Source organism: Hyaena hyaena, unplaced genomic scaffold, assembly GCF_003009895.1.
Source record: "Hyaena hyaena isolate Hyena2069 unplaced genomic scaffold, ASM300989v1 scaffold_93, whole genome shotgun sequence".
Lineage (NCBI taxonomy): Eukaryota > Metazoa > Chordata > Mammalia > Carnivora > Hyaenidae > Hyaena > Hyaena hyaena.
The window spans coordinates 426,825-440,086 of NW_024080724.1; the positions used below are offsets into that span (position 1 = coordinate 426,825).

Genomic DNA, 13,262 nt, shown 5'->3' on the forward strand with positions numbered 1-13,262 from the left:
TGTGGAGTGAAGGAAGCCAGACACAAAAGGACAAATATTGTGTGATTCCACTTATATGAGCAATCTAGACTAGGGAAATTAATCGAGACAGAGAGTAGAATAGAAGGGACCAGGGCATTAAGAAGAACAGATAGGGGAGTCATTGCCCAATGGGTATAGAGTTTTCGTACGAGACAATGAAAAAGTTCTGAAAGTGAAGGTCACACAATATTGTGAAGGTGCTTGATACCATTGAACTGAACACTTAAAAAAATGGTTAAAGTGAGCAATTTTTTGTTATACATATTTTACCACAGTAAATAAAATAAGTAAATAAGTAAAATATACCAATATAAAATTATTGTGCATAGCAAGGATTTTTTAATAAAAATTTAAAAATGCTCGGGCACCTGGATGGCTCAGTCGGTTAAGCGTCCGACTTCAGCTCAGGTCATGATCTCACAGTTCATGAGTTCAGGCCCCATGTTGGGCTCTGTGCTGACAGCCTGGACCCTGCTTTGGATTCTGGGTCTCCCTCTCTGCCCCATCCCTGCTCGCACTTGGTCTTTCTTTCTGTCAAAAATAAAGATCTAAAAAATAAAATAAAATGAAGAAATGCTCTGGAGAAAGTGGGGGAACGAGCCCTCTCCAGGTACCCTCACTGACACGGTAAACAGAAGCAAGGAGGTGCAGAGAGCGAGTGGCCTAGAAGTGGGCCCCTAACCTGATGACATCAATGGGCGACCGCATCCGCATCCTCTCCCTCTCGGGAACCATGTGCCACATGAACACCAGCCTCCAGTCGAAGCCGCCGATCTGAGGCTCCCCGGCGTTGCCCAGGTACTCAAAGGTGTTCCAGTCAATCACATCGATCACAGGGCACACCACTGCGGACTCCTCTTCGTGGATCCTGAAAACACCGGGGGTGCCCCATGTGCCTCTCTGGGAGGCCAGGTGGCAGGGGGATTAGGGAATCTGGAGATGAACTCTCATCCTTCCACTAGGTGGGAGGAGAGCTGTGTGAGAAAGGCCTGCGTCTGACGCTGCAGGGGTCTGCAGCCACATCGGGACCTGAGGGTGATCCTCACAGGGAATGCCCAGGTGGCGGGGGAGACCCAGGAAGGAAGGATTCTGGACTGAATAGGAGAAGTCCCCCAGCTTCGATATTCGGATTCCACCTATAGACATTCTGGACAAATCTGAGTCCTTCCATGAAAGTCAAGACATGTGAAAACCACAGGCCACTTTTAAGACAGAAAGTAGATTTTTCGGGGCGCCTGGGTGGCTTAGTCGGTTAAGCGTCCAACTTTCGCTTAGGTCATGATCTCGCGGTTCATGGGTTCCAGCCCCGCGTCGGGCTCTGTGCTGACTGCCAGCTCAGAGCCTGGAGCCTGTTTCAGAGTTTGTGACTCCCTCTCTCTCTGACCCTCCCCTGCTCACGCTGTGTGTCTCTCTCTCTCTGAAATAAATAAAAAATAAAAAAATAAAAAATAAATAAAAAGAAAGTAGATTTTTCAACTTCTAAAGACCGCGAAGAGGTTTCCTCGTTTAATCACAAGGAAATGTCTTAACGTCAAGAACAAATTATCCCCCTAAAAAACAGAGATGCGCCCAGACCAAAGGATCAGCTTTGGAGTTAGAATAAAAATGCAAAGCCTGCCCCCTCATTTGCTGTGTGACATTAGCCAAATCACCCAACCTCTCAGAACCTGTCACCTGTGAGTGACACTGGAATGATAATATCTACTCACAGGGTTAATATGAGGACTCCCTGAGGGAATGTTTATAAGGAGGCAGGCAGAGAACGTGGGGTCTACTGCTCATCCCTCCGTGTGATCTTTAATACTATGAAGCGTAGAGAAAAGGGCTGCAGACATCAGCCCATGGGTCTCCTTTGGCTACTCTATCTGCAACATCCTCCACCATGCTGCCATACTGTGTGCCAGGTTTTGCACTTGACAGTGCCCCAGAGAAGATGAACTGGGGCTGGCCTGTGTGTGATTTCCCTGGGTTACGCTCTGGGGGCTTCTATCTGGAATTTGATACCTAAGAAAGCATCAGTCACACAGAGCAATGATGTGAAGACACAGCGATCGACCAGACTTGAGTTGTAAGTGTCCTTAGAATAATCCCAGAGAGTCAGATGGGGCAATGTGAATATCACGTGTAGGGAAGAATTACAATATTAAGTGAAATTGCACAGTTCAGGATAGACTGTATGAATAAAACCTATGAATTCACTAAGTTGAGCAAGATGCAGAGTGGGTACCTACCAACCTCCCATTCTGTTTTGTTTTGTTTTTTTAATTTTTAAATGTTAATTTAATTTTGATGCGGGCAGGGAGTGAAAGACCGAGAAAGAGGGAGACAGTGGATCCAAAGTGGGCTCTGCACTGAGAGGGGAGAACCCAACGCGGCCTGAACTCACAAACCGTGAGATCACGACCTGAGGCCAAAGTCATACACTTAACCGACTGGGCCACCCAGGTGCCCCCCAGTTCTTTAAATAAACTGAGGGCACTCTTAAAAGGTTTGAGAGGGCCAGTGGCAGACCTGCTGGGCAGGTTCAAAGAGGCTTCTTAGCCCCTGGCAGGGACCAGAACTTGTGACTTGCAATTAAGCTGGTTGGGAGGCCTCATTTTTTAAAGAAAAGGAAAATTGAGGGAGCCCGCATTAGAATAAAGGACCCTGAACCACACTTACAAAGTGTGCAGGCGCAGTAACAGCATCCCCGTGGGTGGGGGCGGGGGCAGGCATGCTACTGGCATCTTGGCCAGAACCGGTCTTTGTTGTCCACGGCGGAACTGTCCACTGTGGGACGTCTGGCATCCCTAGTCCTCGGTTCATAAAACGCCAGGAGCACCACCCACCTGACTTGAAAACCAAAGAAGATCTATTTCCAAAAGGCCCTGGAGGAACAGGGGTTATTGCTCCTGTTGGACTGTCTGAGGGACAGGGAGGGCTCCTGTTTGGGACAATCTGAGAGACCAGTGTGTGTCAACTCTGGTGCACGCCTAGGTCTCTGGGGAGCTTCTGAAACGTCCAGAAGCCTGGGATCATCTCCAGAGATTCAGATCCAAATGGCTGGCCATGAGACTGGAGTTGGTATGTTTTTTTTTTTTTAATTTTTTATATGTTTATTTATTTTTTAAGAGAGAGACAGTGTGAGCAGGGAAGGGGCAGAGAGAGAGAGAGGGAGACACATAATCCGAAGCTGGCTCCAGGCTCTGAGCTGTCAGCCCAGAGCCTGACACGGGGCTTGAACTCACGGGCCACTAGACCCTGACCTGAGCCGAAGTTGGATGCTTAATTGAATGGGACACCCAGGCGCCCCAGGAGTTGGTATGTTTTGCAAGTTCCCCAGATGGGGTTCTCTGGGCAGCCAGGTGGAGAACCCTTTTGTCTGGGGTTATGGAACAAGGACTTGTCTATGGGGAGGGCTGCCTCGCTGGCCTCCAGAGGAGGGGCTGGAGTGGAGTGCTCGGTGGTATTAGTGCATCAGTGGACCTCAGACCGGCCTAGAGGCTGCCATCTGTGTGCACGCTGGGGAAGGGGCGAAGGGCAAACCCGCTGGCCCAGCTTCTGGAGGGAACCTTGAGCAGTCACCATGTTCTAAATAACTTCAGACTCTATCACAGGCTGAGGAACCCTGGGTCCCTGCTGCCGGTAAAGCTCATCAGAGCTGAGGAGGAGAAGGAGGCAGCCGTGGGACCCACAGGGGACAGGACGTCAGACAGCAGAAGTAGCAGAGCAGGGGACAGACTGGTCTCACACAGCAAGGGAGGCCAGTGGGTCCCCAGATCTTCCAGACAGACTGTGGCAACCAAAGTGCTAGAGGCCATGGGAAAGCAGTTTGCCAACTGCAGAGTCTCTGACCCTCTGACCCTTCACCTGCTCCATGGGAAGGGACCAAACGAAGACCCCCCTACCTTGAACCTTCCTCCCCCACTTGGAGAGCTTTGACTTTGCCAGCCCAGCTCCTGCCTGCTGTGATGAAGAATCAGAAGAGAGAGAGAGAGAGACGGAGGGGAGGGGAGGGAAGGGGGGGGAGGGGAGAGGAGAAGAGAGAGGAGAGGAGAGGAGAGGAGAGGAGAGGAGAGGAGAGGAGAGGAGAGGAGAGGAGGGGAGAGGAGAGGAGAGGGGGCTCAGGGCAGTAGATTTGGAGGACAGGCAGATTGGGAAGGTTAGGGTATGAGGCTGTGGGACAGCAGGAGACATGCCTTTAAAGACAGGGCTGTGTTACGACTTTTCATGGCTTCATAAAAAATAACAGGGGTGTCTGGGTGGCTCAGTTGGTTAAGCATCCAATTCTCAATTTCGGCTCAGGGCATGATCTCACTATTCGTGGGTCCGAGCCCCACGTCAGGCTCTGCACTGACAGCATGGAGCCTGTTTGGGAATCTGCCTTTCTCTCTCTCAAAAATACATAAAAATTTAAAAAATTTAAAAACCATATATTTAAAGCTATGCTTTATGACTATACGGTAGAAGGACAAACCACAATCCAGGCTAAATCCATTATTATGATGTTCATTTTTTTTTCCTTCGGATTTAAAATAATTAACATAAAAACGTTTTTGTGGGTCTGTTAAAAATGGCATGGGGGGGCGGCGCCTGAGTGGCTCAGTGGGTTAAGCATCAGACTTTGGCTCAGGTCATGATCTCATGGTTTGTGGGTTCGAGCCCTGCGTTGGGCTCTGTGCTGACAGCTAGCTCAGAGCCTGTAACCTGCTTCAGATTCTGTGTCTCCCTCTCTCTCTGACCTTCCCCTGCTCATGCTCTCTCTCTCTCTCTCTGTCTCTCAGAAAGAAATAAAAAAAAAAATTAAAAAAAATGGCATGGGACCTAAGCATTGTAGGTACTGGGTATAATGGATGGGAAGACAGCCTTGCTTGAAGGAAATACACCAAAACGTATATTCTTCAGCATGCGATTCTATATGATCGATTGTTTTTCCTTGGTTGATCATGCTTCCTAAGTACTGTATATAATAAGCAGCAATAAAAGTAAACTCTAACAAGGCCTCATCCATGCCAGCACGTTCTAAGGACTCAATGTGTAGTAATTCATTTAGAGGCCTCCACAGCCCTGTGGGACACAGACTGTTGTCATGCCCAGTGACAGACGGCTCGCGCCAGGGGCGTGTGAACCCAGGCGCCAAGGTAAGAAATTTGGTGCTGCGTCTGCACCGCACGCCCGCCGCCCCCCTCCCCCCCCGCCCCCCGCACGCTCACGCACCTCTCCAGCAGCGGCTCAAGCCACCCTTCGTGGCACTCACAGTGGCAGTCCAGGAAGGTCAGCACCTCGCCCTTTGCCGCGGAAGCGCCCAGAAGCCGCGCTCGCACCAGGCCCTCCCTCTTGTTGGCGCGGATCAGACGCACCTTGGGCAGCCCAGACAGCTCGTTGGCCAGGCGCTCCTTCAGGTGCTCTGCGGAGGCAAGCGAGACAAGCGGGGTCACCGTCACACATGCCCAGCCGTGTCCTTCCAGACCCTCCCTAGCCCCAAGTGACAACGGAATTGACAGAAGCCTCCTTTGCGCTGCACCTACCTGGGATGGCCTCACCTCACCGGAACCAAGGCTGGATGCTGGATGCGCATGACGAAGGTGGGGGAGGGGGAGGGGGGGAGGGGGCAGGGGGCGGTGCTGGGGCAGAGGGATTCCAGAACCACCGAGGGCTCCCATCAAAACACATGCACATTGAGTTGTGCGCTTGAAATGGGGGCATGTGGGTGTGTCTCAATAAAGCTGTCACCCCCTCAAAAGTATGTATGTTCACCTTGACTGGTGAACATTTAAAAATAAAACACACAAAAACTGCCCAACCACAATTTTTCAGAAAAACTAGGTTAATATAAGCTTGCTCTATTTATATTAACTAATTATGTAACACGTTATCACATTTTAATTTATGTGGGATTATGTTAATAAACTGTATTTATATTTATGTTAACCCAAATTTTCTCTGGAGCACATTTCATTTGATACAGTAATAGTAATAATAATAATGGCAAATACCACTAGAGGGCGAACTGTATGAAGCACCGTCCAGGTGATTTATATGAACTCATGACAGTCTTCTAACTTGCCCATGAGGTAGGTACTACAACTATCCCCATTGATAGATGAGAACACTGAGGCCAGAGAGGCTATGTGTCAAGATCCCAGAATAAGTGAGCTAAGGAGTCAGGATTTTAACCCAGCAGCCCTGGCTTGAATCCATAGACTTAATACTGCCTCCCAGAGCTTTCCTGCACAATCTCTCAGCCTTGCTAAACAAATGCAAAATTTGTCAGGAGGACATTTTGCATAAGAAGAAATGAGGCTTTAAAAGTTGAAAGGTCGTGCCCACAGCCCGGGCTAGCCTGATTCCAGACTCAACACAGGTTCTAGGACAGAAGGCCCTGATTCCCCCCCCCCCCCCCCGCCCACCCATGGGTCAGGTGGAGGTGGAGGGAGACCATCAGGCAAAATTAAAATTTTTTTTAATTCCCTAGAATTCCCCCTAATCATCGTGGGCTTTGTTTGAACGTCCTCAATCATTGGCAAAAGAGAAAAGTCTGTAAACTGTTCTAGGTTGCTTCAGTTGGTAAAAATGTTCCCCTAAATATCCTTGACATTAAAAAAATGTCATTGATTTTTTTTTCATCCTAAATATAATTGCAAGTAAACTGATAGCAGGAATAAAGGAGGTGACTTCCCAAGCAAAGCAAATTAGTGGTGGCTCTGCCCAGGAAACACACGCGTGGAAAAAAAGAAAAGGAAAAAAAGAAAATGCACGTGTAGCATCCTTGCACTCTATGGATTTGGTCAGCATCCATTCTATGTCTGTCTGAGCTGCCTTCCCATGCCTGGGGAGGGTGGGCGCCCTGGCATGGAGCTAAGACTGGTGTGTGGAAAGGCCAGGGGTTGGGGGACAGGGCACAACTCCTGTCATCAGGGCTTGAGCAGGATTCCAGCCCATGGCGCAGGTCACCATGATGGATAGGGTAGCCTTGGCCCCACGGCACCTCACATTGACACTCACGAGAAGAAATGAGCTACGCAGGGAGGGGTTCATACCCTGATTCCTGCTGAGGAGCTATTCAATCCCATGAAGATCAAATAAATAATCTGCTCTTTGCTTCTGAATGAATACATTTCTGAAATATTTGGGGCACTGTACAGTTTTTTAATATTTCATAAAAGTACAAGTATGACAATATGCCAGGCACTGACCTAACATGTTACCTGCCTTTATGTCATTTAATCCTCACTGTGACCCTACAAGCTAGGGACTAGTATCCCACTTTACAGGGGCTGAAGCCAAGGTTGACACTGGACTCGCTCTAGGTTGCGTACCTGCAAAGTGCTGGAGCTCAGGCCAGTGCTGACACAGATTTAAAAGAGCCCTGGGAGGAGAGGACCAAAGGAAGGGGAGATGAGTACCTACTATGTGCTGGCTGACATGAGATTCCATGCTATGCATGATCTCATTTGTTCCTCACCACTCTCTGATGTAAGGGTGGACAAACCCATTCACAGATGAGAAACTGAGGCTCAGAAAAGACAAGTGATTTGGCTCAGATGCCACAACAGGTTCACGGTAAAGCTCACCCCTGACCCAGGTGCCTTGAGCCCAGAGCTCAGTGCCTAGTGGGCCTCATGCAGCATCAAGCCCCAGTCTGGCTTGTGTGCTGTCGTGGAGAATGCCAACTGTTGCCACTTGCCCACCATGGAAGCCACAGTTCGAGCTTCTCTTGCAGCTAGGTGTGGCCAAGTGACCCTGTTCTGCTCCATGGGACATGAGGCCAACTTCCGGGTTGGGCTCCGCAGCCCCATGAGACCCTTCTACCAATGACAGCGCACAGAAGGTGAAGAGCCAGCCAGGGGGGCGCCGACTGGGGCAGCAGAATGTCCTAGAGAATGTGGAGATACAGGGCAGAAGGAGCCGGGGCCCTACCACTGTGAAGCCGCCACACCAGCCCTAGACCATTACGCAAGCTTTGTGATGTGAGAGAGATGGGTTTTTATCCCGTGTACATCACTGGTGTAGAGTCCCTGTGAGAACAGCCAAACACATCCACCAGTTAGGACACATGCTCGAGGCTCTGAAGTCGAGGCAGAGCCTGAAGCAGCAGATGCCCATGAAGTAGTAGCTGCTACCCTCCTGCGTGGCCCCAGGATAGTAATTTGGCTTGAGACGAACAACTCAGCCCCCGGCTCTCCGCAATGCTATGACCCTGACATTTCCCTTCAGTGGAGCTTAGCAGTCTCACTTCAGCTAGTCACGTGGCATGTGGCATGACCACAGCAGCCCCTACACCCCCCTCCCATCCATTGGCCATGCCCCACATGGCAGCACAGTGAGCCCAAGACTGAGCAACCTCCCTGTCTTCCCAGCAGCCCTCAGTCGGCTCCCACCAGGCTCATATTTAAGCCTAAACCCCCTTATGGGAGCCTCCTGGTCTGGCCTCACCCACCCTGCAACCTCATCTCCTGCGTCACCTCCCTACAGGCCAACGGTCTGCCCTGCAGAATGCCTGCTCGCCCCAGCTTCTTCCTGCACCTGGGGCCGCGGGGCTGCCTCCTTCTCTACATCCTAGCATTTGCTTAAAACCACTTCCTCAGGGAGGCTTCCTGCCCTCCCCCAGGCCAGAGGAGGGCCCATCCCCAAGCTCCCCTTGCTGTCCTGCTCCGACTTTTATTTCACAGCACTTCGTACCCTGCTGTATTCCACCTGCTATATCACTGTATTAAGGTATGCTATTTTATATTGTGTTGTGTCATGCTGCATTATTCTTCACGTGTTCGTTGACCATCTCCACCCACATCTCCACCTGCCAGAATGTGAGTTTTACGAGAGCAGGGACTTGTCTTGTTTCCCACAGAATCCCCCGTGCCTGGAACGGTGCCTGGCACAAAGGTGGAAGCTCAGAACATGGTCACTGAATAAATAAAGGGCCAACTCTGGACTGCATGAGAATTGCCGGACCTCAAGTCACCGGCCAGGCCTGTAGGGATGCCAATCAGCCTCTCCCTGGATTCAGTTCTTCTGTCTGGGCTGCCCCATTTTGATCTCATCTCAAATTCAACACATCTAAAGCCAAACACCTCCCCCACTTCCTCTCCCAGACTTGTCACTCCTGCCCTGGGTGGCTTTTCTAGCTCTGGGATGGCACCACCATTCACCCAGACACCCACACCGGAAGCCTGAAGGTCTTCCAGATGCCATCTCTCAAACATCCCTCCTCTCCTCCCCTTCCCTCTACTACCACCGGACTCTAAGTCTCCATCTCTCACCTGGGCCGCCTCTACAGCCCCTGGTCTCCCTGCGGAGCTCCCCTGTACACCATTCTCCACCCACAGGTATCTCCAGCCTAGAGGGACCCCACAAAGGGCAAAGCTGCTCTTCCGTTTAAAATCCTACCCTAGGGGCGCCCAGGTGGCTCAGTCAGTTAAACATCTGACTCTTGGTTTTGGCTCTGGTCATGATCTCACTGTTTGTGAGCTCAAGCCCCATGTCGGGCTCTGTGCTGACAGTGTGGAGCCTGCTTAGGATTTCTCTCTCCCTCTCTCTCTGCCCCTCCCCAGCTTGCTCTCTCTCTGTCTCAAAAATAAATAAATACATAAATAAATAAAATTTTTAAAAATCTTGCCTTTGTTCTCCTTGCCTTCAGGACAAAGTCCCAACTCCTCAGCCTCAGGTGTAACGCCTGCCCCCTTCCCCACATCTCATACTTCTCCTCCGCCTGCTGGTCTTCCATCCTTCCTGAACTACCTGCAATCCCTGCAACACTGGGCCCCCGAGGCTTTCCACATTCTGTGCCTCTGCTTAAAACACCCTCCCTCAGGGGCGCCTGGGTGGCTTAGTCGGTTAAGCGTCCGACTTTCACTTAGGTCATGATCTCACGGTTTGTGGGTTCGAGCCCCACGTCGGGCTCTGTGCTGACTGCCAGCTCAGAGCCTGGAGCCTGTTTCAGGGTCTGTGTCTCCCTCTCTCTGACCCTCCCGTGCTCACACTGTCTCTCTCTCTCTCTCTCTCCTAGAAATAAATAAAAATATTTAAAACAAACAAACAAACAAACAAACACCCTCCCTCCACCTCTGCTGCCCACAATCGACTTCAAGACTAAGGTCAGCCACTCTTCCTGAGTGCTCTGTCTCCTGTAGCTCCATGTGACAGAGCTCTCTGTCCGCACACCTGCATCCCAGCAGCTCCAAGCTCCCTGAGGGCCAGGGCCAGGCCCACGGGGACACAGAAAGCCCGTCCTCCCTGGACCCATTCCACCCCCCCTAAGTCGCACTTTTGCCCCCCAGGCACTGCCCCGGGAATCCAGACACCCTCCTAAGAGCCCATGCGGAGGGCTTACCTCTGTCACTGTAGTCATCTACAAGGATGACTTCCTCCAGCAGCATGTCCGGGGACGTCTCGAGGACACTGTACACTGTCCGGAGGAGAGTTGACCAGGCCTCATTATAAAATGCTATGACAACAGATGTTGTGGGCAAGCTGTCATAATCATACTTCTTCTCTTTGCACCTGCAAACACAACACGGCTTCAGGAATCGAGAACCTGCTGCTGACTGTGTGTACCAGGCCCAGGCTGGTCCTAGGGACGGAGGTGTGAAGGGGACACAGGTCCCAGTCTCAAGGCCTCCTCCTGGGGAGTGTAAAACAATCTGCTGGGATCTTTCAGAGACCCCAGGGTTCCACTAGGAGTGCCAGCAGATTCTAAGAAAAGTTCTAAAACTACAACCCATAAGCTTGAATGGTGGGCAACTGTTTTCAGGCTTTAAAGCAATTTTCAGATTTGAGCAACATACCAGCTAAGCAGACCTAGAAGGGAGGAAGGTGGCCACCTCTCCCTCCTTAGTGCCTCTCTTGTGGTCTGCTCCCTTGCGATCCCACTGCCAGGCCTGTGCTCAGGCCATGCCCTCTGCCCAGAACGCCCCTTCCTCATTTCTCTACCTGGCAAGCTCTCCGTCCTCTTTCGAGAACAGCTGGGCCCCACGCTCTCCCTGGGACAGCCTGTGTGGGCAGCTGCTCGCTCCTGGATGCTCCTCGGCACCCTGCCTGTTTCAGCAGGTGTCAGTCACAGCGCTCCGGCTGCTCACTGGAGTCTCAGTGCCCTCTCCAGCACGTCACCCCGGCAGCAGCGACGCATACAAAGGTGGTGTGTGGAAACCAGAGCCACTGCCAGGCCGGGCGAACCATCCTGGAGGGCCCTGTAGCGGACACTGACCACCCCATTCCAGTACCCACACCGCCCCTTGCTTGGCTCTGGACTCCCGGTGAGGGTGGGGCATATGCCTTGACTGTCAGGGGTCCGAACCTATAAGCTTCCCCTTTCTTTAGTAGGGTTTCCAGTTATTTTATAAGGAAGTTTCCCTAGTTGACAGAATTCTCTTAGAGTGGCTCATGACAAACTCCCCATGTCATCCCTGGGACTGGACCGTGCCTGGAGGTCTTCAGTAGGGAATGGCAAGAGAGAGGGAGGAACAGAACTCTGAGGGGCACCCACAGGACCGGGGCTGGAATGCGGGGCTAGTGGTGCAAGAAGAGCGTATGTGCTGAAGACCAGCCAGGCGGCTTGGGCAGAAAGGGAAGGAAGGCTTCACAGCTGGCTGCAGGCATGTCAAAGAGATGCAGACCCAAGCAGGATACGAGTGATGCTAGATCTGCTGACTGCAGGGTACCAGGCAATGCATCAGCGGACCCTTACCAGTCAGTCATCAAATAACTCCTGACCACCTACTATGTGGATTTAAAAAAACAAAAAACAAAAAGCCACCCTGCTTACATTCAAGGGGACAATGATCAAGTAAGCAAACATATCAGTATTTCAGGAAGTAATGGTGCTATAAAAAGCATGATGTGAAACTGAGCAACTGTGTTAGGGAATGGGAAGAGGGAAAGGGGGCAACCATAGAACAGGAAATCAGGGAGGGCCTCTTAGAGGAGGTGACATTGAGGGAAAGACCCAAATATTGAGGGAACCCATCTCACAAAAAAGCATAGAAAAAAAGCCCTTTATGTATCCACTTTATTTCTTTTGGTTTTTCTCCTTTTGTTTCAGTATGAGAATTTTCAAACATTATAAGGAACTCCTCAGACCTTTCACCCAACATCAACAATTCTCAATGCATGGTCTATCTTGATTCATCTATGCCCTCACCAGAATAGTTTGTGTGAGTGTGTGTGTGTGTGTGTGTGTGTGTGTGTGTTTGTGTGTGTGTGTGTGTGTGTGTGTTTTAGAGAAAGAATCTCAGGCAGGCTCCACACTCAGCGATCCCTGTGAGGTCATGACCTGAGCCGAGATCAAGAGTCAGACACATTACCGACCAAGCCACCAAGGCGCCCCGTCCCAGACTAGTTTAAAGCAAAACTCAGAATATCACAGCATCCATAAATATTTCAATATATCTAAGATATAAGGACTCCTTTTTTTCATAATAAAACACAATACAGCTGAAACTTCTTAAAAAGTTATCAATTCCTTACTGCTATCATATCTCCAGTCTGCAATATTTCATAAAAATTAAAGGCACCAATGTTTGGAAAACACACCTTTCTTTTAAGAATCTCTAAGAAGGCCAAGTGTTGCCTATTGTAACTGTACACTGACTTTAAGATGTATTCAAATCTCAGAAGTGCTCCAATATGAAAAAAAAAAAAAAGACCTTAAATTAATGAAATGTCCTACTTCATTTAACTCTCAAAACCACTTTCAGTGTTGGCATTTATTGTTCCCATTTGGAAGCCCAGGCTCAGAGAAGAGGAAAAACTTGGGCAGTTCACAGAATGCCTGTGAGTGTGAACGTGGCTGAGGCCCTGGTGTCCAGAGACTTTGTCGTGGGGCTGTGACGCTCGGGTGGGCCACGTGGTCTAACAAAGATCCCTACCCCGTATCGCCCTGCCTCGCCCTTCTTCCTACCTCTCCCCTCTCCCAGGGTCTTGCTCCAGGCCCTCTTCCTAAACTCCAGGGCAGTCTCTGCAGAGAGCTCTGCTGTCGCTGGGAGGACTCTCCCACACGAACAGGCTTATCTGGGAGACTCTGTTAGAGGCTGGCTCTTCTCAACCACCTCTACATCCTCATTCCTGCTGCGTTTGCAGGCCCTGTTCTAGACACTTGAGTTGAAGTCAGCCGAGGCTGGAAGCCTAACAGCTCTGGTGTCCTAACGCGACAATAGGGCATCCCCAGCAGCCCAAGCGGCAGGACCCAAGTCCTTGGACACCAAAGGCTTCCACTTCGCAGAAGTGGTTACTACTGTACTCCACAGAGGGGAGTCCAACCCATATCC

At 50.6% G+C, this 13,262-nt stretch overlaps 1 protein-coding gene across 2 annotated transcripts in view; it reads right to left on the reverse strand.

Moving 5' to 3' along the window:
- Window positions 1–13,262, reverse strand: part of GALNT12 (polypeptide N-acetylgalactosaminyltransferase 12) — a 40,067-nt gene that overhangs the window by 15,746 nt on the left and 11,059 nt on the right. The window contains exons 2-4 of one of the 2 annotated variants that reach the window (XM_039234858.1): window positions 10,331–10,500; window positions 5,218–5,407; window positions 704–889 (exon numbers count right to left, since the gene is read on the reverse strand). In XM_039234858.1, the coding sequence (XP_039090789.1) occupies window positions 704–889; window positions 5,218–5,407; window positions 10,331–10,500 (546 nt within the window). The remainder of the gene's footprint in view (window positions 1–703; window positions 890–5,217; window positions 5,408–10,330; window positions 10,501–13,262) is intronic. The other variant, XM_039234859.1, reaches the window with a different exon arrangement.